This window comes from Monodelphis domestica, chromosome 1 (genome assembly GCF_027887165.1).
Source record: "Monodelphis domestica isolate mMonDom1 chromosome 1, mMonDom1.pri, whole genome shotgun sequence".
NCBI lineage: Eukaryota > Metazoa > Chordata > Mammalia > Didelphimorphia > Didelphidae > Monodelphis > Monodelphis domestica.
The window spans coordinates 349,356,401-349,379,626 of NC_077227.1; the positions used below are offsets into that span (position 1 = coordinate 349,356,401).

The 23,226-nt window shown below is 41.9% G+C and overlaps 1 protein-coding gene across 1 annotated transcript in view; it reads right to left on the reverse strand.

Annotated features, from left to right (window-relative positions):
- Positions 1–9: 9 nt before the first annotated feature.
- Positions 10–23,226, reverse strand: part of PDE6A (phosphodiesterase 6A) — a 107,950-nt gene continuing 84,733 nt past the window's right edge. The window contains exons 18-22 of the mRNA XM_056811456.1: positions 20,793–20,856; positions 20,220–20,294; positions 17,637–17,720; positions 13,782–13,929; positions 10–2,375 (exon numbers count right to left, since the gene is read on the reverse strand). Coding sequence (XP_056667434.1) covers positions 2,302–2,375; positions 13,782–13,929; positions 17,637–17,720; positions 20,220–20,294; positions 20,793–20,856 — 445 coding nt within the window. The 3' untranslated portion in view covers positions 10–2,301. The remainder of the gene's footprint in view (positions 2,376–13,781; positions 13,930–17,636; positions 17,721–20,219; positions 20,295–20,792; positions 20,857–23,226) is intronic.

Genomic DNA, 23,226 nt, shown 5'->3' on the forward strand with positions numbered 1-23,226 from the left:
TTTTTTGGATGGCCAACACCCTTCTTTATTAGCTCTGCCCTGTGGCTGAGTGGGATCCTGAGGCTAGGGGGGAGGGTGGGTGAAACTGTCGGGGCAGCCGGTGTGTGGGACCCAGATTTCGGTACAGGTACACAAGCTGACCACCCATAGGTATTCCACGTATGCCACATGATGCACACCACGTGATGCACACCTGACTGACTCTACGGCATTAACCCCGAAGGACTCCACTGGGGGATGCAGGTAGGAGGTCTGGATTTGAGCCGTCCCTTTATCACTCATTAGCTATGTGACCTTGGGCAGGTTATTTAGCTTGGGTTGCCTCATCTGTAAAATGAGACTTGAACTCAAACGATCTCTAGCTCTAACATTTCTGTGTCCTGAGTGCCCTTCTGTCTCTAATATTGTGTTCCCAAGTCCCTTGCAGGGCTGGCTCTCATTCTTTCTTCTATGAATATAGCATTTGGACTTTGTCCAGGGGAGAGAAAACAGGAATATGGCAAGAGAGGGCTTTGTAAGAAACCACCTTATCTCGGGCCCATGTTTTAAATATGGGAGCCCCCTCCCCAGAGAGTTCAGGTCAATTGAAATTGCCAAATGAGCTAGGAAGGCTAGACTTGGGTTCAGTTCCTAGAACTGCACTGTGACCTGCTTCCTGGGATATCATCAGAAGAGAAAAGTGGCCCTGCAGCATCATCAGAGGTATGAGTCGCTCTTCCATGTGTATCCCCTGATCATGCATGTTCTTTATGTGCATGACTCCCTTGAATGGTCCCTGTCATGCCCACTTTTTCCATGACAATATGTTGATTTATGGGAGAATCTGCCCTCCGTCTTCGGGGAAAGTGCTCTATTGCTACTTATTTTTCCTTGCTTTCTTATTAAATAACTTTACTTTGGGTCAAGATGGAGAGGGAGAAGTGTTGTACTAACAAAGGCACAAGCTATCTAGGCCAAAACAGCAAACCCATTGGAAATAGTGATGCTATTGTGACTCGAGTGCCATATTCCTTCCCTTGGACTCCCTCTTGTGTCTGAAAATTTGTAAAACACAATAGACTTAAAAAAAAATTTTTTTTAAACTGTGAACAATGGTGCTGTTTACACAAAATCTGATGACCAAATCAGCATTTTTTTCCATTCAGACAAGATTTATCAAGATAAGGGTGAAATATAAGACTCATGGGTGCATCCAGTTTGCACTGCAGGCCAGTTTTCCTGCATTGAGTTATTCTCACACTGACATGAGAGGCCCTATATAAAGTTCCTTGCCAGTAATTTTATCACATCAAGCACTCCTTTCTTTATTGCAAATGTTTATCTCCTGGATTCATAGGATCATAGGCTTTAGAGTTGGATAGAGACAAACTAATACATCCTTTTATTTTGTTGATGAGAAAATATGTGTGACTTGCCCAAGGTCACGCATTTAATAAATAGCAGATTCTGGATATGAAGCTTGATCTTCTGCCTCTGAATTTCATGTTCCTTTCATCACATTTTAAGTCCTTGTTCACACCTAAGAGAGTCTGGAGAAAATCAGCAGGTAGTGGTAGTGTTGGTAGTAGATGGGAGATCAAATGTTTTTTTTTCCTCAAACCACAGAGCATGTTTAATGTGCCTGAAGGCTAACTGCTATCCTGAATATAGAGTTATTCTTGATTTTTTTTTCATTTTTCTGTTCAGAATGCATATGTAGCTACCAGCCAAGTTCTCCCAAGCCCACATGTTCAAGCAAGTAATGGAAACAACCAGGGCTAGAAAACAGGAGGCAAAATGGGCAAAGGCAACTAGCAGTTGTGTCAAAGCAAAGCATGATGGTCATTGATGTTAGCGAAATTGTTTTAATTGCTTAGCACAGTGCCTTGCACCACATATTAAGTAATTAATGTCCTATCTATGTATCTATTGATCTAGCCTTTTATCTATTCATTTATTTATCCATATATCATCTATCTACATATCCATCGACCCATCCACCTATCTATCTATTGATCTATTGATCTTTCAGTCTATCATGTTCTCTACATACGGCATTCAGTCAGAAGATCCTGCCATAACTACTTGTGTAACCTTGGGTAAGTCTCTTCCATCTCTAACCCTCAGCTTCCCTATCAATGGGTAGATTGAAACTATCTGAGTTCCCTCCAGCTCTAATATTCTATGATTCTAAATTTATTTTCTCCTCAAGAAGTTGTACGTCCTCCTGCTGACTTGACATCTTTCCCCTTCGATGTTTGGCTCCCTTTTCTAGAGCCATCCATCTGGAAGGTTCAAACAGCAGCAATACAAAGGTTTGCACTACTGAATAGAGCAGGATTTGGACTGTGTGCTTCCTTCTCCAGTCACAGGCTTTCCCTGATGTCCAGCAGCTGCTGCAAGGAAAAAAGAAAAGAGAAGACCACATCACTGAAGACAGCTGTTTGTTTCAACATTGCCCTTGCTATGGCTTCTATTGCCTCTATCACTGGGAGGTCAAGTCAGGGGCAGTATATACCAGAAGCCTCAGAGACTGGGCTGATATGTTATGATAGACTCTCACCAGCTTTTAGGCCAATGTGTTCAAATTGGGCTCTAAGGGACCTTGATGTTCTATACAATATGAATAAGATTTCCAGGAGAACTTTTAGATGCTAGCCATATTTTTTCTTCCAAAATATTAAATATAAACTTTTCTGGGCATCCAAAACATTTGTTTGATGAGTATTTACCAATGGGTCCAATTTCCTCCATTTTATTCTCAATTTTTACAAAACTCCTCTTTATCCTAGAGTTTTTCATAACCCCAATCCCAGCCAATATTTGTATTTCAAAGATATCCTATGGCCATATCAGTTTGGACAACACTGCCTTAGGCTCTTGGGAACCAAGCTGGGGAGGGTAGAAGTCTTCTTACTTCTTTGGTAAAGCTAAAAACTCGCTTTCTGAAATTTTGTGGGCTGGCATCAAACCCTCTTCTTTCAGCTCTCTGACTACTTGGAACCATATAATGTTGAGCTGGAAGGGACTTCCTTAGAGATTATAAATAATTATAAGGAACTGCCTGCTGAAATAGAAATTATGGGAACCCTAGGAAGAAATGACTGAGCGATCTTAGAATTAATTATAGAGAAAGAGGGAAAACTTTGTTGTTCAGTTGTGTCCGCCTCTTCATGACCCCATTTGGATTTTTCTTAGCAAAGATCCTCAAGTGGTTTGCCATTTCCTTCTCTGGCTTATTTGACAGATGAGGAAACTGAAACCAACAGGGCTAAGTGACTTCCCCAGGGTCACACAACTAAATGTCAGAGGCTGGATTTGAACTCAGGAATATGAGTATTCCTGACTCCAGAACTGGGATTCTATCCATTGCATCTGCCCAACAGGGAAATTTAGGCATAATCTAAAGTATATCCTTGAGTTAAGGAGAGCGGACTTCAAAGACATCGATGGTATCCTGCAAAGAGCCTTGGGTTTGGCAGCAGCAGAGGACCTGTGTTTGAATCCCAGTTTTGCTATATCTACTACCTGCATGGCCATGGACAGATTGTTGTCTTTCTTTGGCCCTCAGTTTCCTCATTTGTAAAATCAGGTGATTTAAAGAATTGCAGGATTTGGAGATCTCTGAGGCCATCTAGTCCAACTCACCTAACAAAGGATTATCCAACCTCTACTTGAAAATCTCCAGGAAAGGGAAACCAGCTCCTTTGGGAGAAACAGCTGGTTCCATTTTGGTTTAGCTGTCATTATTAGGAAGCCCTTTCACTCAGTGAGCCTAAATTGGTCTGTCTTACAACTTCCTCCTAGTGTTCCTCAATTCTCCATTCTGAGGACAAGCAGAACCAGCTGAAACCCTGTTCTACAAGACAATTCTTCAGATACTTGAAGAAAAGAGCTACCATGTTTCTCTTTGATGGGCTAAATGAACACTCCCAATTCTCTTATTTGGTCCCCACCCAGGCTGGGAGCAGCAGATTCGAATCCTAGTGGGAAAGTCACTAGCCCCCAGGAGAGTGGCTCCCTTTGTGCATGAGCCCATCTTCCTTATGCTTTGTTGGAGCAGATCTGGGACTGAAGTAAAGATCCAATTAGGGCACTTTCTACTGAGAAGTAGGATACAATTGCTGCTCCACATTGACCATATTTACTTGTACCTGAATAAAATAATGTCTAAGATCCCTTCAAACTCTCATTCTCTGAGATGATGAATTCAGAAATGGAAAAGACAGTATTCCGTGACTTAAAGTTCTAGAGGAGAAGCAACCCAAAGACAATAAGAAGCTCCCAACAATGAATTATCAAGATACAGGCACAGGTCATTTTATGAGAAAGAAAAGGGGGAATCATCTTTCATTGTAGATACCCAGGAATGCCATTGACCAAAGGCAGGTAACTTGAATGAATGAATACCAAAAAGGAATTTTTGTTTTGTTGATGAACTTTTTGGCAATCATCTCCAACGTTCCATGACCCCATCTTGGCAAAGATATTGGAGTGGTTTGCCATTTCCTTCTCCAGCTCATTTTTTTGGTGAGGAAACTGAGGAAAACAAAATTAAATGCCTTGCCCAGGGTCACACAGCTAGTGAGTGTCTGAGGCCGGATTTGAACTGAGGAAGAGGAGTCTTCCTGACTCCATATCCAGCAGTCTAGCCACTGTACTACCTAGCAGCCAAAAGAGAATATGGCCCTTTAGGAATGATATTGGAGGGGACAGCAAGGTGGCTCAGTGAGTAGAGCCAGGCTTAGAGACGGGAGGTCCTGGGTTCAATCTGGCCTCAGACACTTCCTAGCTGGGTGACACTGGGCAAGTCACCTAAACCCCATTGACTAGTTCTTACCCCTCTTCTGCCTTGTAATCAATACACAGAATTAATTCTTAGATGGAAGGTAAGAGTTTAAAAGAAAAAGAAAAACCTTGGCAGCTGAGTGGAGGAAGGATAAATTGGAGAAAAGATAAACTTGAGGCTGGAGATCAGTTAGAAGATGGAAGGTAAGGGTTTGGGGGGAAGGGGTAAGGGAAATTGTAGGGCACCTAGGCTCTGTGGAAAAAGAGCCAAGCCTGGAGGCAGGGAGTCCTGGGTTCAAATACTTCCTAGCTGGGTGACACTGGACAAGTCACTTAACCCCCATTGCCTAGTCTTTACCACTCTTCTGCCTTAGAACCAATACCTAGTATCAAGTTAAAAAATAAAAAGGAATGATATTGGGAGAGTCAGCGCATAGCAGGGGATTAAGCTGGTTAGAGAGAAGGAATTTTTGAATCTGGTTCAGAAAAGTATCAAAGAAAGGATGAGACTGCTGCTATAGGGAACTGTGACAGTGCTGACCGACAATGGAAAAAAGGCAGGACTGCTCAATTTTTAGTTCTCTACTAAGGAAACACCTACCCTAAGGTCTAGGAAAAAGGATTAAAATAGTTATATGGAATGGATGTCCAAGACAAATTAGGAAATAATCAGAAAGCACCTACTGTGGTTCAAGTTACCAGTCCCAGTTGACCAACATCCTAATGTGGTGACAATGTTGATGGATGCCACTGATGAGGCATTGTTAGGGATACTGAAAAAATTCCAGGGAGGTACCAGCTAGGTAGTACAGTGGATAGAGTGCCAGGCCTGGAGTTGGGAGGACCTGGGTTCAAATTTGGACTCAGATACTTCCTAGCTGTGTGGCTTTGAACAAGTCACTGAACTCTGTTTGCCTTCTGTCTTAGAGTTGTTGCTAAGACACAAAATGAGGTTTAAAAAAACCCAAAACTTACTTCTGTTTTAGAGTCAATACTGAATATTGGTTCTGAGATAGACGAGCAGGAAGGGCTAGGCAATGGGGGTTAAGTGACTTGCCCAGGGTCACATAGTTAAGAAGCATCTGAGGCCCATCTCTGGGCCTGGCTCTCAATCCACTGAGCCACCTTGTTGCCCCTGAAATGAGTGTTCTTTTTTTTTTTAAGGGAAAAAAGAAAAGATCCCAGAGAATGGGAGAGTTGTCCTATGAGTAGAAATGGTAAAGTTTTACTGATTTTCAAAAGAGGGAAGTGGTTCAGATGCCTAAATTGAAGGTCACTCAGTCTACACATAGTAATCTGTGAGCTGTAGATACTTAAATTATTATGGCAAAGTGCTACAGTGTTCTTGCCTCCCTTTGGGGGACTTTTTGGATTTGAACCTTTGATTTCCTTGGTACGGTATAGGAATTTCCTAATTCTGTGGAGCTGAAACTGCTCAGCAATTTAGAATCTTAGATTTCTGGAGCCATTGAGAGTTTAAGTGACTTATTCAGGCTCACATACTCAGTATATTTCAGAAACTGCCTTGAACCCAGGGCTTCGAGACCCTGAAGCCAACTCTCTGTGTACCAGGCCATGCCTCTCTTTCCCTTTGAAGATAACTGCAAAAAAGGAACCTCCCCAAAAAAGACTAACACTAATTGAGTCCCTTTATGCCCAGACCCTGGTAAAGGATACTCTGCTACAGTGAAAGAATGCTGCATTTAAAGTCAGAGGACTCCGGTTTAAATCCCAGTTTGGTCCTACTGATGACCTCTGGCAAGTCATGAAATCCCTGGGGCTCCTCTAAAACCAGGAGGTTGAGCCAGATGACCTCCCAGTCTAGCTCTAGATCTATGATGCAATGATGGCCAGCTCCAGAGAAGGAAGTAGTCGAGGACAGGAGCTCATTTTACATTGAATTAATGTTGGGGTATTAATTATTAATGAATAATTATTATTTCTATATAATATATTTTACATAATAATGATGATAATAATAATAAAAATAATTAAGGCATCAGCTAGATGATACAGGATAGAGTGCCCAGCCTGGAGTCAGAAAGACTCAGTCCTGAATTCAAATCTGGATTCAGACATTTCCTAGCTGTGTGACCCTGGACAAGACATTTAACTCTCTTTGCCTTAGTTTCCTTATCTATAAAGTGAGCTGGAGAAGGAAATTATTAATCATTACAGTGTCTTTGCCAAGAAAACCCCAAATGGGTCACAAAGAGTCTGACACAATGGAAAATGACTGAACAACAATAGCAATGTTGGGGTACAAACCTCATAGCGGAATCTATGGGTTGAAGGGACAGCTAGGTGGCACAATGGATAGAGCACTGGGGCCTGGAGTCAGGAAGACACTTATTAGTTGTGTGACCTTGGACAAGTCACTTAACCCTGTTTGCCTCAGTTTCCTCATCTGTAAAATGAGCTAGAGGGAGAAATGGCAAACCACTCAAGTATCTTTGCCAAGAAAACCTCAAACAGGGTCACAAAAAGTCAGACAAGGCTGAAAAAGGACTAAACAATAAGCAATGATGAAACTTACAAAATCTCAAATTTGAAATTTGGAGTATGTTCTTGTCAGAGCCTTGACTCAAACTTAAGTCTCCTTGACTTTCAGTCTCAGATTCTTTTAACCACATCAGATTACCTCATCTGTAAATTAATGAATACATTTCATCTCCTTAACCCGAGTCTGGTTTTAGGTTCCTGAAATGAATAATGATTGCAATAAAGCAAAGTGAAGGTTAGCAGGAAAGCCAGGTTATGGGACACCATTGGTATATTTTATCTTGTACCTAGTGAGCTTTAGCTTAGATGGCTTTCCTTGAAAATAAGCTACATGTCTACCTGTGTCTTCTCTTCTCTAATTCTAAATTAATTCAAACCTTCATTTTAAAATTCTGTCAAAAGGAACACAATTTCTATCTTTCTAAAAGATGTGAGGAGGTATGCCATGTGCCAGCTGAGCTGGGGCTCCAAAAGAGACAGGCAGGACCTGTGTTCCCATTTCATTAGATCCTGATCTTCTGGTCATTATTTTATGTTTTTAAATTTTTAAACATTCTTCTTAAATTTTGAATCCAGATTTTCTCCCTCCCACACCCCTTCTTCATAGACTGAGAAGGCAAAAACAATGATATCATTTATACTCGTGTAATCACACAAAACACATTTCTGTATTAGCAATATCACAAAGAAGAGTAAAAGACATAAAGTCAGAAAATTACATCGATTTGCACCCAGAATTCATCAGTTCTCTCTCTTAAGGTCCTTTGGAATTGGCGGCTCAGTGGCACAGTGGACAGAGTGCCAGGCTTGGAGTCAGGAAGATTACTCTTCTTGAGTGTGAATCTTTTTTTTTGCCATTATTTGAATTAAAAGAAACCTTTGAGAAATCTGAGACCTTCTCCTGGAGCCACGGTTGCCCAAATGTCAGAGCTTGGCTGCTGGTACTCTCTGTTGTCCCAAGAATTCCCCTTGCCAGGGTTATTATGCCAGAAAGACCAAGATCAGATCTAGAGACAGACTGTGTCTCCCTGGGAAAAAAATGCTGAAAAAGGCCACCAGCATGGGCCACGTTTCACTCACAGACCAAAGACCAGGATAGAATAAACATTCTGAATCTAACTAAACAGGGCTTCCGTGAAGATCGTGTCTGATAAAGAACAAGAAACCATGGTCCTTGGTTTATTCCACATGGTCAAAAGGGCATGAGCCCCCTTGGAAAAGTCATTTGCCCACTCTGACCTTTACCTTTCCTCATCTGCCAAGTGAAGAAGTTGAACTTGGGGACCTCTAAGGTCCTGGCTAGCTCTAAATCCATGAGCCAATGCCCATGGACTCTCAAAGCCAATCCGCTGAACAAGGACTCAGGAGGCGGGGGAAAAGGCTTGAGAGGGGAAAGATATATATTTGCCCATTCTACAGCGCAGAGCAGAAAAGAGATCATGGTCATTCCTCAGTGTCTGAAAAGCTGCCATGAAGAAGGGAGAGTCATTCTGTTCACCTCTGCTCCAGAGAGCAGGACTAATAGTAATAGCCACAAAGCAGTGAGAAGTTATAGAGCACCCATTCTGTGCCAGGCACTGGGCTAAGCTCCAGAGACCCTAGAGGCTCCCACTCTAATAGGGGAGGGCAACATGCAAACAGCTATGGACAGCCAAGACATATACAGGGGAAATAAAAGATAATCTCAGAGGGAAGGTGCTAGCCCTGAATGGCCTCAGGAGAGGCTTCTTGCATTCGGTAAGATTTTAGAAGAAGGGAGCAGCTGGGTGACTCAGTGAATTGAGAACCAGGAGGTTCTGAGTTCAAATATGACCTCAGATACTTCCCAGCTGTGTGACCCTGGGCAAGTCACTTAACCCCCATTGCCTAGCCTTTACTACTCTTCTGCCTTGGAGCCAATACACAGTATTGATTCTAAAGCGAAAGATAAGAGTTGCTTTTTTTAATGATTTTAGAAGAGACTTGAAGGAAGCCTTGTGACAAGATGAGACAAGAGAGATGACCAGTGACAAGCTATGGAGTTACGTGCATGGAATAACAAGGAGGCCATGCCTCTGAGGGATGGAGGAAGTTCATGTATAAGAAGACTGGAGAGAGAAGCAGCTAGGTGACTCAGTGGATAGTGTGCCAGGCCTGAAGACAGGAGGTCCTGGACCCTAGGCAAGTCACTAATCACCAATTGCCTAGACCTTACTATAATAAGAATAATTAGTACTGATTTTAAGACAGAAGGTAAAGGTTTAAAAAAAAAAGAAGACTGGAGTGGTTGGCAGAGAACAGGTTGTAAAGCACTTTAAAAGCTAAATAGACGTTTTTATTTGATCCTGGAGGCAATAGGAAGTTCCTATAATTTATGGGGCATCCGTGTGATGCAATGGATGAAGTGCCAGCCTGGAGTCAGGAAGACCCTTCTACCTGGGTTCAAATCTGACCTCAGACACTTACTAGTTGTGTGACCCTGGGCAAGTCAGGTAACCTTGTTTGCCTTAGTTTTCTCATCTGTAAAATGAGAAAGAAATGGCCATTCACTCCAATATCTTTGCCAAGAAAACCTCAAATGGAGCCACAAGGAATCAGACAAGTTTATTGAATAGGGAAGTTGTGCTCAGGACTGCTCTTTAGAAAGATCATTTTGGAGCTCAATGGAAGAGGGGGAGAGTGGGGAGAGCCTTGATTCGAGGGCCTGCGCTGAAGGAGAAAAGTCCCATGTCTAAATGTCTATAAAAGATGTTCTCAAAGTAGAATTGACCGGACTGGGCAATAGATTGGATATGGGTGGTGGGGAAGGTGAGCACAAGTGAAGAGTCTAGAACAATGTAGGTAACATTTATTCAGTGCTTACTGTGTTCCAGGCACTAATTAAGCATTTCTGCAAATATTATCCCAACATAACCATGGGAGAGAGATGCTATTATTATCCCCATTTTATAGTTGGGGAAATTGAGGCAAGCAGAAGTTAAATACCTTGCCCAGGGTCATATAGCTAGTAAGTCTCTGAATCTGGATTTGAACTCAAGTCTTCCTGACTCCAGGCCCTGCACTGTGTTCACAGCATCTCTGAGACGGAAAGCCTGGGTGGCCGAAAGATGATGGTCCCCTCAGTAACAGGGAGGCTTAGAAGAAGGAAGAGTTGGGGGGGGGGGGATTAAGGCATTCCGTTTTAGACATGCTGAGTTTTAAGTGTCTCTGGGACAGCCAGTTGGAGATGGCCAAAAGGAAGCAGAAGATATGAGAGAGGAAGTCCAGAGAAAGAACTGAATAGAGCTGAGCATCATCTGCACAGAAGTGATCATTGAGTCCTTAGGAGCTAATAAGATCACCCAGGGAGACAGCACAGAAGATTTAGGACAGCTTAGTGGAACACCCAGGATTAATGGGTATGACCTTAAAGAAGATTCAGGAAAGGAGACTGAGGACTGGTCAGACAGGAGGAGACTCTAAGGACAAAGGTAGATTTCAGTTCTAAGGGAAAACTTCCCACCACAACGCTGTCCAAAAGTAGAATGAACCATTTCAGTCATGAGTTCTCTTTCAGTGGAATTCTTCAAGCCTGAAGGCAACTTGCTGGGGTGTGGTAAGTGTCTGGGTGACCCAGTGGATAGAGCTCCAAGATTAGAGTCAGGAAGACCAGAGTTCAAATTCAGCCTTGGACACCTAGTTGTGTGACCCTGGGCAAGTCACTTAAACTCTGTTTGCCTCAGTTTCCTCTATAAAATGGAGATAATAATGGCACCTTCATCCCAGGGTTGTTATGAGGCTCAAATGAGATTACTGGGAAGCCCTTACCAGTGTCTGGCTTATAGTAAGCACTATATAAATGTTAATTATTACAAAGATGCAAATCTCTGTCCAGATATGGATGGTACTAAACAACCCTGGAGGTGCCTTTTCAATTCTAAGATTCCATGACTATTAATTTAGTTGGGATTATGGTGAAACTAAAAGGCTCAGCCCCTCGTCTAGGAAAGTCTATATCAAGCACCAGACTTTGTATGGTACAGTAGAAAAACTCAATGACTGGACTTGGAGGGCATGGGTTCAAATCTCACCTCTTCTTACTATCTATGATGATCTTGAATAAACCATTTACCTTTCCCTAGCCTAAGTTTCATTATCTCTAAAATAAAGAGGCTGGATGAGATGGCCTCTGAGTTCTCTCCCAATTCTAGATCCCTGATGGGCAATATTGGGTGGCAATGCCATAGAGTAGAGAGGGAAGTAGATCTACATTCAGAGAATCTACAAGCCAGTTCTGTCACTGTGGAGCCTTGGGTTAATTACCTAACCTCCCCTGGGCCTCAGTTTCCTCACCTCTAGAGGCTGAATGAGATGACCTCTGAAGCCTAGGTCTGAGTCAGTACTGCTCTGGGTCAGAAAATCACAGATCTCCAGCAGGAAGGGACCTTCCTGAGCTCATTTAGTCCAATTTCCTCATGTTACAGTTGAGGAAACTGAGGTCCAAGGGAGATTGAGTAAGTGGATCTAAACTATTTCCTGCCTTTCTCCCAGTGAGGTTCTCAGTCCCTCTGGTGTGCTCTGAGCCTAAAGAAACCCACTTTTGATATTATTGTAATTGCATCATCATAGACGGTAGGTCCTGGAGCATTGGCATACTGCAGGGCAGCATTCCCACTAGCCCATGCTCTCTGCTCCCTGTTTATGAAACCTTCCTAATCAGAGAATATGAAATAGCCCTCAAGTTTGGGTCTTATTTCTACTAATAAAGTTCTGTCGTTTTCATTCATTTTAAAAGAATCTTAAGGCTCATTTCATTCACCCCTTCATCTTCCACCTGAAAAAAAAAAAAACTATCCAAGAGGTGAAGTGACTTGCCCGGGTAGTAACTGAGACAGGATTAGAACCCAGGGCCTCTAACCTCAAATTCAGCATTATTTCCATTTAACTACTTCTTATAGACCAAATATTCCAACACACCATTTCTTATAAAGCAAGCTCTTTACTCTTTCTGCTTAGCCCCTAAATTGACATTAGGAATGAAACTTTTCCATCGTAAATAACCCCCATTTTAAAATGCAATGAGGTAGTTTAGTGGATTGGGTACCTGTTCTGGGGTCAGGAGGACCTAGGTTCAAATCTGATCTCAGATACTTACTAGCTGTGTGACCTTGGGCAAGTCACTTAATCCTGTTTGCCTCAATTTCTTCATTTGGAAAATGAACTGGAGAAGGAAATGGCAAGCCACTCCAGTATGTTTGCCAAGAAAACCCCAAATGGGGTCACAAAGAGTCACCACTAAAGCAATTATTTTTTAAACCTTTACCTTCCATCTTAGAATAAATACTGTCCATTCCAAGACAGGAGAGTGATAAAGGCTAGGCAGTGAGGGTAAGTGACTTCCTAGGGTCACATATTTGGGAAATGTCTGAAATCAGATTTGAACCCAGGACCTGTCTGTAGGGCTGACTTTCAATCCACTGAGCCACCTAACTGCCCCCTTTACAACAATTTCAAAATACAAATACAGAGGGCAGGCTTGGCAGCCGCTTCAGAGCAGGAGTGGGACACTGGAGGTCCCTAGAGCCTCGAATGATAAATATATAATAATAATATGTAATATATAATAATAAATAATATTTATGCAGGGGTTTCAGGTTTCATTAAACAGCTCTCTCTGATGCATCTTCTGACCCCCAGGGCCAATGCTCTTTCCATTGGTTTTCTTATACAACCCCCCACCCCAGAAGATGTCTACGTGGGCTCTGGAGCCTGGACTTCCTCCTCTTCCCTCTGCCTAGGGCTCTGCAGGTGGAGCCACGAGGCCTTAGTGGTGTTTGTTGGTGGACTGTCATAGCCCCTATGGTGGGGTCTCCCCTCCTACTCTCATGCACTCTGTCCGTGGCTTCCAGCATGAGGTACCGCACGCATTCTGCACCATTCTTTCTCTCTCTCTTTTTTTAGTGATTTAAAAACAATCCATTTAATCACATTTCAGACTGAGAGACAAGGCACTGTAGACAGACAGACCTTCATTCTCAATTAGAATTGGTTATAGAGGGAACTATTTGGGAGATATTCTGCACCATTTTCTTTTGCTTAATAAATATTTGCAGAATATTGCTATGGAAAAGATGTTTAAAAACACTGGACCAGCCTTTTCAGGGACCTGGATTCTAGTCCCACCTGAGCTCTTGCTCTATGACTTTCTGTGACATTTCTGAGTCACAGTTTGCTTAGCTCGAAGAATATGAATGACCAGAATAGCTCATCTATGGGTGGCTCAGTGGATTGAGAGCCAGGCCTAGAGACGGGAGGTCCTAGGTTCAAATCTGGCCTCAGACACTTCCCAGCTGTGTGACCCTGGGCAAGTCACTTGACCCCCATTGCCTAGCCCTTACCACTCTTCTGCCTTGGAGCCAATACACAGTATTGATTCTAAGATAGGAGGTAAGGGTTTAATTTTTTTAATGGAATTTGAACCCAGACCTTGTGCTGCTTAGTGGCCCATGGGTATTCCTAGCCACCTGTCTTAGAGCCCACATGCCCCTACAGACCTTGCTGGGCCTCTGCTTTTTTCTGCTTCTCTTCTTCCAGAGCTTTCATCTTGGCATCATATTCATCAGCCAATGCCTTCCACTCCTTCCGGTTATTGGTGATGCCATCCAGCATGGGAGTGATCTGCTCATGAAACCGGGAAAACTCCTGGAAGAGAAGATGAGGTCTCGATCACCTAGGACAAAGGAGCAGCAAGCAGGCAGGTAACGTACTCCTTATTATTCCAGCCACGGGACAGATAGACAGCTCTCTTGCTGGAAAGTTCTTTCTATTGAGGCCTCCTCTCACTTCCTCTGGATGCTTGAGTTCTGCCCTCTGGAGCCAAGCAGAATGAAGCTCATCCCTCTCCCCCAAAATAATCTTTCCAATACTTAGGATGATCATCAATCTTCTAGACCAATGGCATGGTTTCGTTTCCTAACAGTTCTGATCATCCTTTTCAGGATCCCTTGCAATCTGTCTGCATTCCTTTTAAAATGTGGTACCTAGGGAGCAGCTGGGTGGCTCAGTGGATTAAGAGCCAGCCCTAGAGATGGGAGGTCCTAGGTTCAAATCTGGCCTCAAACACTTCCTGGGCAAGTCACTTGACCCCCATTGCCTAGCCCTTACCACTCTTCTGCCTTGGAACCAATACACAGTATTGACTCCAGAAGGGAAGGGAAGGGTTTAAAAAAAAATGTGGTACCTAGAACCCATCTCAGTGTCTGGCCAAGGAAATAAATCTGGAAAGGTGAAATAACTTGCCTAACAAAGTTAATTTGCTATGTTATGGTGGATGGATGGATGGAACTAAGGATGATGGAACTAAGATTGAAACCCAGGTCTCCTGACTCAATCTTCTGCTGCTTCCTGTTCTCTAAAAATCAGACAGTCCTTCAATTTTCCTTCAGCCTCCCTTATATTTTACATATTTGTATATACTTATATTCTTATATAAATACATATATATATATACATACATTCCTAGTAACATTTAAGTTCTCTGAGAGAAGAGATCTTCACTTTTTATCTCCAGGGTTAAGGACCTCACACACAGGCATGTAATAAATCTTTGTTAATTAAATGATGACCAAGGACTAAAGTTAATAGAAAAAAAATTTTAGATAAAATTAAACAGAGGAATGTAAATTTGTGAGTTCTCTTTAATAAGTTTTTTATCTTTCTAATGCTTTGGGACAAATAGGGCAGCTAGGTGGATAGAGCACCTGGTCTAGAGTCAGGATAAGTTCAAATCTGCCTTCAGACATTTATTAGCTATGTGACCCTGGGCAAGTCACTTAACCCTGCTAGCCTCAGTTTCCTTATCTGTAAAATGAGCTGGAGAAGGAAGTATTTTGCCCCCCAAAAAAACAAACAAACAGGGGTACAAAATGTCAGCCATGACTCAAATGACTGAACAACCAAGGATGCTTTGGGCTTCCCATGTAATCATCCCCTAACTGTGGGCATGCAGAACTGTATAAGGAAAGAGCAAAATGCCTGATTTCTAATCTCACCTCTGCTACTGTACTGTGGCCTTAACCAATTACTCAGACTCTGAGCCTCAATTTCCTCATCTACAAAAGGAAGACAATTATATTTAGAGTTACAGAGAGCCCTAGAGATCAGATAGTCATACTCCCCCCCATTTTATAGTTGGATAAAATGAGGCCCAGAAAGGAGAATCAATTTGGCCCGAGGTCACAAAAGTACTCTGGAGCAGGGCCATGATTCGAGTCCAGATCCTAGTTCAGTGTGCTTTTCACCATGTTGACCTATGTATGTCATGGAGCTATTGAGAAGAACAAATGAAATCAAATAATCTTAATTACAATATTCAGTACTCCCATTTATAAAGTCTTTCACAAGTTTTAAGGCATTTTTCTCACACTTGTCCTGGAAAAGAAAAAAGTGGTACAAATATAATGAAGTCATTATGTCATAAAAATAAATAATAAAATGATAATGAAAAATATATGACACTAGTTCTATAGTACTTTAAGATTTGCAAAATTCTTTGCCTTTTTTTTTTTTAACCCTTACCTTCTGTCTTGGAATAAAAACTGTGTATTGGATCTAAGTCAGAAGAGCAGTAAGGGCCAGGCAATGGGGGTTAAGTGACATGCCCAGGGTCACACAGCTAGGAAATATCTGATGTCACATTTGAACCCAGGACCTCCTATCTCTAGGCCTGGTTCTCTATCCACTGAGCCACTTAGCTGCTCCTTTAGCCTTTTTTAATATCATGGACTCCTTTTGCAATCTGGTGAAATCAATGGACCTTTTCCTGGTTGGATTGTTTTTTTGTTTGTTTTGGTAAATGTACTTCCCCCAAAATAACAAAGGACGTCAAAGGAAATCAATTATGTTGAAATACAGATATCAAGATACTGAAAAAACAAATGCCCAGCCTCCAGGTTCAGAGCCCCTCCCTGAGGGCAGCCTGTTGGTTTAACCAAGATTTCTCTCCATCTGCTCTTTGGAAGAAAAACCATGTTAGAGCTCTGTGTGTTTCACAGGGAATCTCTGGGGGAGGGGGGGGGAAAGGGGAGGGGGGGAGGTGGACTGGAAAGCTTCTTTCTGCACTAATACACAGGTGTAGCCAAAGGGATTAGGCAAGGAGGGATGCAGAATCAGCACTTGAGGGAATCCTTGACACCTGTTCCAACGCCTTCCCAGGGGACTTGTCTGCCTGGGTTAGAAGCTGGGGAACTGAAGGGCACTGGGTGGTTCAGTAAATGGAGAGTCAGGCCTAGAGACAGGAGATCCTGGATTCAAATTTGGCCTCAGACACTTCCTGGGTAAGTCACTTCATCCCCGTTGCTTAGCTCTTACTGCCCTTCTGCCTTGGAACTTATACACAGAATTTATTTTATTTATTTTATTATTTTATTTTAAAACCCCTACATTCCATCTTTATATTGGTTCCCAGGCAGAAGAGTGGAAAGGACTAGGCAATGGGGGTTAAGGGATTTCCTAGGAACACACAGCTAGGAAGTATCTGATGTGGGATTCCTTCCTCCCTCCCTTCCTTCCTTCCTTCCCTCCTTCCTTCCTTCCTTCCTTCCTTCCTTCCTTCCTTCCTTCCTTCCTTCCTTCCTTCCTTCCTTCCTTCCTTCCTTCCTTCCTTCCTTCCTTCCTTCCTTCCTTCCTTCCTTCCTTCCTTCCTTCCTTCCTTCCTTCCTTCCTTCCTTCCTTTCTCTGCCTCTGTCTCTCAAATAAAACCTTTACCTTCCATCTTAGAATCAATACTGTGTATTGGCTCCAAGGTAGAACAGTGGTAAGGGCTAGGCAATGGGGGTTAAGTGACTTGCCCTGGGTTACATAGCTAGGAATTGTATGAGGTCATATTTGAACCCAGGACCTCCCATCTCTAGGCCTGGCTCTCCATCCACTGAACTATCTAGCTACCCCCTACAGGATTGATTTTAAGATGGAAGGTAAGGGGAAAGAAAGAAAGAAAGAAAGAAAGAAAGAAAGAAAGAAAGAAAGAAAGAAAGAAAGAAAGAAAGAAAGAAAGAAAGAAAGAAAGAAAGAAAGAAAGAAAGAAAGAAAGAAAGAAAGAAAGAAAGAAAGAAAGAAAGAAAGAAAGAAAGAAAGAAAGAAAGAAAGAAAGAAAGAAAGAAAGAAAGAGAGAAAGAGAGAGAGAAAGAAAGAAAGAAAGAGAGGGGGGGGGAGGGAGGAAAGCAGGAAGGAAGGAAACTGTAGAGCCCAAAAATCTTCCCTAAAGCACAGAGCTGCAATGCAAAAGCCCTGGGAAAGCTCTGAAGAAAGCCTTCTTTTTCTTCTGAGGATTTGGGAGGAGGGTGAAGTGAGGGTGACCAGAAATGTGCTTCTAGAAAGCAGACCCCTGGCCCAGGAGAGGTGACACCCACCTTGTAGACAAAGGTGCACACAAAATCGATGAAGCCCACTTGCAGCTTGGGGAGTTCGTCTGCTTTATTCCTGTCCATCATGGGCTGTCAGGGGAGGGTAGAGAAAAAAGGGCAGAGTATGATACCTTCTCAGTGCCAGAACCATGGACTGCCCCCCTCAATGGGTTCCTGGGCATTCCCTCCACATGTGATCTAAGGCAGGCTGTGTCAGGAGGTAGCTCTTCCCCTGACAGGCATCCCCCACAGTACTTTGCATGTATAAATTGAAGAGTTGTTATATTGAACTGGGCAAAAAATAAAATAATATAAAATGAAATAAAATAAAATGGTACAGAACACTGCCTCCGCTGTCAAGTGGGGAGGTTCAGTGGGAGATGGTTTCCACATAGACATACAGTGATCGATCCCTCACCTATGGGGGGAGTTACCTTCCAGAGACCCCTGCAATGGGTAAAAATCCGTGAAGTAGTGGCATTGTATTTATTTTATTATTTATATCTACTTTAAGGCTTTCTAAACCCTTCCCACACTCCTATTAACCTTTCCCATAGGCTTATAAACATTGAGCCAATCAGCGCCTAGGATACTGAACACAGCCCTTCAATTGGTCCCTATATATATATAGCAAAGACTCCGAAATACAGAATTAGATTTAAAAAACAAACAAACAAACAAAAAACCCTACCATACAGTGAAGCCAGATAAGTGAACCACAATATAGTGAGGGACAACTGTATGAAAATGACTATGATATGAACATGACAGTGAAAATGACTGTGATATGAAAAAATTAACACTTTTTATTGAATTTAAAGAATTCTACAAAACCACTTATGCTGCTATGGCATAGGACATGCTGGCCTTTAACCCTTCTGTCTACACTGAATAACAGAGACAGGGAGTGGATGACCTTTGTCCCAGGCCTCTGCTGACACAGCCTCTCAGGAGCCACCTCATGGGCTACCTTGGACTGAACACTTGGACTAAACACAGTTCAAAATGACTCCTTGTGGAGCGGCTGGGTCTGCATTCACCTTCCTTTTCAGAACATCCGTGTTGCAGTAGGGTTAGGGACAGAGAGATTTGAAAGTTATAAGGAGATATGAGAAATTTTACCTAGGACAAAACGAATGGTAGAATTTTGAGTTAGGGGGCTAGGTGACTCAGTGGATGGAAAGCCAGGACTAGAGATGAGAGGTCAAAGGTTCAAATGTGGCCTCAGACACTCCCTTAGCTGTGTGACCCTGGGCAAGTCAGTTAGCCCTCATTGCGTAGCCCCTACGGCTCTTCTACCTTGGAACCAAAACACAGTATTGATTGAGAAAGAAAGAAAGAAGGAAAGAAAGGAAGAAAGAAAGAAAGAAAGAAAGAAAGAAAGAAAGAAAGAAAGAAAGAAAGAAAGAAAGAAAGAAAGAAAGAAAGAAAGAAAGAAAGAAAGAAAGAAAGAAAGAAAGAAAGAAAGAAAGAAAGAAAGAAAGAAAGAAAGAAAGAAAGAAAGAAAGAAAGAAAGAAAGAAAGAAAGAAAGAAAGAAAGAAAGAAAGAAAGAAAGAAAGAAAAAAGTAGAGCTGGGAGAGACCTTAGCATTTGGCAAATTATTCAGCTTCTCTTGAACCTGTTTTCCCTATCCTAAAATAAATGTAGTAGGTCTTAGAGCCAACAGGGGCTTTAGAGGTCATATAGTTCAACCCCTTCATTTTAGAAATTAGAAAATTGAGACCCAAAGGGGTCAAGGGATTTATCCAACATCATATAGGTAGCGGGAAGGTTGGGATTTAAGCCCAGTTCCTCTGACTTAAATATGCCACTTTTCTAACACCTCTAACACTAGACTCTTTTATTTTATTTTATGTTTGAAATAATCCTTACCTTCTGTCTTTTTTTTTCTTTAACCATTAATTTCTGTCTTAGAATCAATACTAAGTAAGGCAAAAGAGCTGTAAGGGCTGGGTGATCGGGGTTAAGTGACTTGCCCAGGGTTGCACAACTAGGAAATCTCTGAGTCAAGATTTGAATTCATGACCTCCCAATTTCAGGCCAGGCACTCTATTCACTTTGCTACCTCACTGCCCTACTTATTCGTATTTTATAAGAAATTTGGGGACAATTATCTCCTGTTCTCCTGTGAGGAGACCTAATGTTTTGCAAATTTTATGTCATGGGTAGAATATGGGTCTTCATGGATTGTGTGAATTTCTCCATGAAGTGATGAAGTGTAGCAGTGAAGTAAGTTTGTACCTCTCCATTAACATCAAAAATGAAATCTCATCTTCCATCATTTTCTCATAATAGTAGGAATCACTAACATTTACATTGAGCTCTAATGTTTGTAAACCACTACACATATGTTATCTCATTTGTCTTCATAGTAGTCTTGTTAAATAGTTGCTAATATCATGCCCATTTTACAAATTACGAAATTGAGATCAAGAGAGATTAAACTATTTTTTCATAGATCTACAGATAGGAAATATCTTAAGCCAAGATTTGAACTCAGATCTTTCTTACTCTAAGGGCAGCATTCTATACTCTAGATTACCCAGCTGCCTTTCTATACAAAAGGACAAACTCTAATTTCTACTTACAATAGGGTTCTGCTGGAGCACAGTTCTCTCCAAGTCTCCTTGTTCCCAGAATTCAGCAGCCACTAGAAGAGCCACCTGCCAACAATAAAAGGGTCAAAGTCCCACATCATTCCACCAAAGGACTCCTCTGGGTGAGCTCTTTGAGGCCAAAGAGAAGCCTGGCATGTGCTCTCTGTTGTGTAGCATCCACCATGCAAAAATCATTCAATGAAATTCTTTGGAGGGGGTGCAGTGATTGTAAATGTTGTCTCAGCTTTAAAGATAATATTAGGAAAACCATCCACATCAATGACCCTATCAATAACCAAACCAACAGAAATCACACGATGATCTAAATAAATGCAGAAAAAGCCCTTGAAAAAATACAACCCTCATTCCTATTGAAAACACTAGAAACTATAGGAGTAGAAGGGTCCTTCCTCAAACTAATAAACAGTATTCATTTAAAACCATCAGCAAGTATCATCAGCTTTGAAGGTAGATTCAGGATGGAGCACCCAAAACTCTATGCGAAAAAAGCAAGAAGAGATCCCCACCCAACCTCTCCCAAAGGGAATAGGAGCCAATATGTACCTTGCTCTGAACTTCCCAGGGCTTGGTTATGGCAGACAAGTCACAGGCTGTCATCATCATTGCCCTGGGGACAGAAGACATGATTAACAGTCAGCTAGCATGGAGGAGAGGACATAGAATGGGTCCCCTGATTCTAAAATGGAAGCTGATACAGAATTCAATGAGTCTTATATCTCCAAGGATAGCCAAGTGGCTCAGTAGTTTGAGAGCCAGGTCTGGAGATGAGAAGTCCTGAATTCAAATCTGGCCTCAGATACTTCTTAGCTGTGTGAAGTCACTTAACCCCCATTGCCTAGCCCTTACTGCTCTTCTGCTTTGGAACCAATAATTGATATTGATTCTAAGACAGAAGGGGAGGGTCTTAAAAATAAATGAAATTAAGTTAAATACCTCTTGTAAACAAGGAACGTCTGGCAACGATTGTCCCTATCCTCAACAAGCTTACAATCACAGTAGAGAAAATAATATAATTATTATAATAATAATAGCTAACATTTATATAGCATTTACTATGTGTCAGGCATGGAACTTTCTGCTGCCATTTTAGATCTATTACTTCATTTGATCTTCACAATAGCCTATGAAGTAAATGCTATAATATTCCCATTTTATATTTAAGGAAACTGAGGCAAGCAGGGGTTAAGTAACCTATCCAGGGACACACAGTAAGTATAGTTTCTGAAGTCAGATTTGAACAGAGGTCTTCTTATCCCCTGGGTCACCTAACTGTCCTAATATACATGCAACTAAGTATAAAGATAGGAGGAAAGGAAAGAGGCATAGAAAATACTCCATGGAAATTTAAGGAGAAAGAGATTCTTTCATTTAGGGGTAGACTAGGTGGAGTATGTATCAAGGAAAGCTTCAGAAAGAAGGTGATACCTAGGTTGTCTTTAAAAAAAAAAGATTTCAATAGGTAGAAATGAGGAAAGAGTGAATCTCAGGCAAAGAAATGAAACAGATTAGAGAAAACATTTGCAGTAAATACATTGGATGACTTCCAGTGTGTAATGAACAGATATATAAAAGTGTCATGGGACACTGGTGGCCAGGGTCTACTTGTAGACAGAACTTTGCCAAGTGTATGTCTCTTGAGGACTGCCTAAGAGAGGGAGAAAAGGAGAAGGGGCATGACAGGAGGACGAGAGTTGGCTTGGGCTGCCACCCCACATTCCTCAGGCTGCTGCCACCCGAGGCACCCAGGGCCATGGCCATTTCAAATAAAGACAGAAACATCAAGAGAGGGAGAGGAATAGGACCAGAAGTAAGACTGGGCACCTAGAAACAGTCTCACTGGAAAGAGTGAAGGATCAAGAGTCCAATCCCAGTAGAATCAAGGGATGGAAAACAGTTGCCATGGAGGTGGAGGCAAAGCCATGGTGAAGTGAACTGGACTCTTGGGCCAAGAAGGATGTTGGGTAAGGTACTGATTTGGCTAAACTGAGCCAAAGGGACCAATCCACCTTAAGGATTTCATTTCTCCCCTCAACTCTCCCCCTCAAAGATAACATATATTTGTTCCAAAGGTAATCAATAGCTTGATTCTTTAGAACAGATTTTTCCATTTCTGTTCACTTACTCTCTAAAAGCCAGTATTGAGATAAAAATGTGGTTAACCATTGCATTACTGGCTTGGATGTGTTTTACTAATTCAAGAGCATCTGAGAGGAAGGAGTTATGGTTGGCACCAACCTTTCCCTTTCTACTCTGCTACTACTAGAACTTTGTACACCATCCCCAGCAGAAAAAAACAGTCAATGGGCAAGTCACTTAACCCCCTTGCCTAGCCCGTACCACTCTTCTGCCTTGGAGCCAATACACAGTACTGATTCCCAAGACAGAAGGTAGGGGTTTAAAACAAAACAAAACAAAAAAGAAAGAAAGAAAAGAAAAGAAAAAAAAGAAAAGAAAAGAAAAGGAAAGAAAAACAGTCAAATAGCAAGAGCAGTTTCCAAGGGAGAAGATGCAAAGAGCTGACTTATTCCTTGTATTCACAATGACATGATTAAGTAGATGCTTTTATTATTACCATTTTGTAGATGAGAAAACTCAGAGAACTTAAGTGACTTGTGGTTACACAATGAAAAGAAGTAAGCAATTCTATACTTAATGCATATTAAAAGAGACAGAGAGTCTCTAATTGCTGGATTCCTTTCTATCATGAGATCTCAAGGTGAAAAAAATATTTTCTTAATTCATATTTTTATGACTTTCTTAAGGCAGAGAAGTCCAAGTGAATGGGAACTCTCCACAACTTAGACAGAGCTTAGCAGACTGTAGAGGCCATCTGCTATTCAAGGTGTTGCAGACGTTTTTCTTTCCTTGTTGTTTCTTCCTGTGGCTGGATTAAAAGGAATATCCACCAGAGGGACCTAGATGACTAAAGAGAACGCCAGAGCTCTAAAGGGAGAGCTAGGAACTATTGGGACTGTCT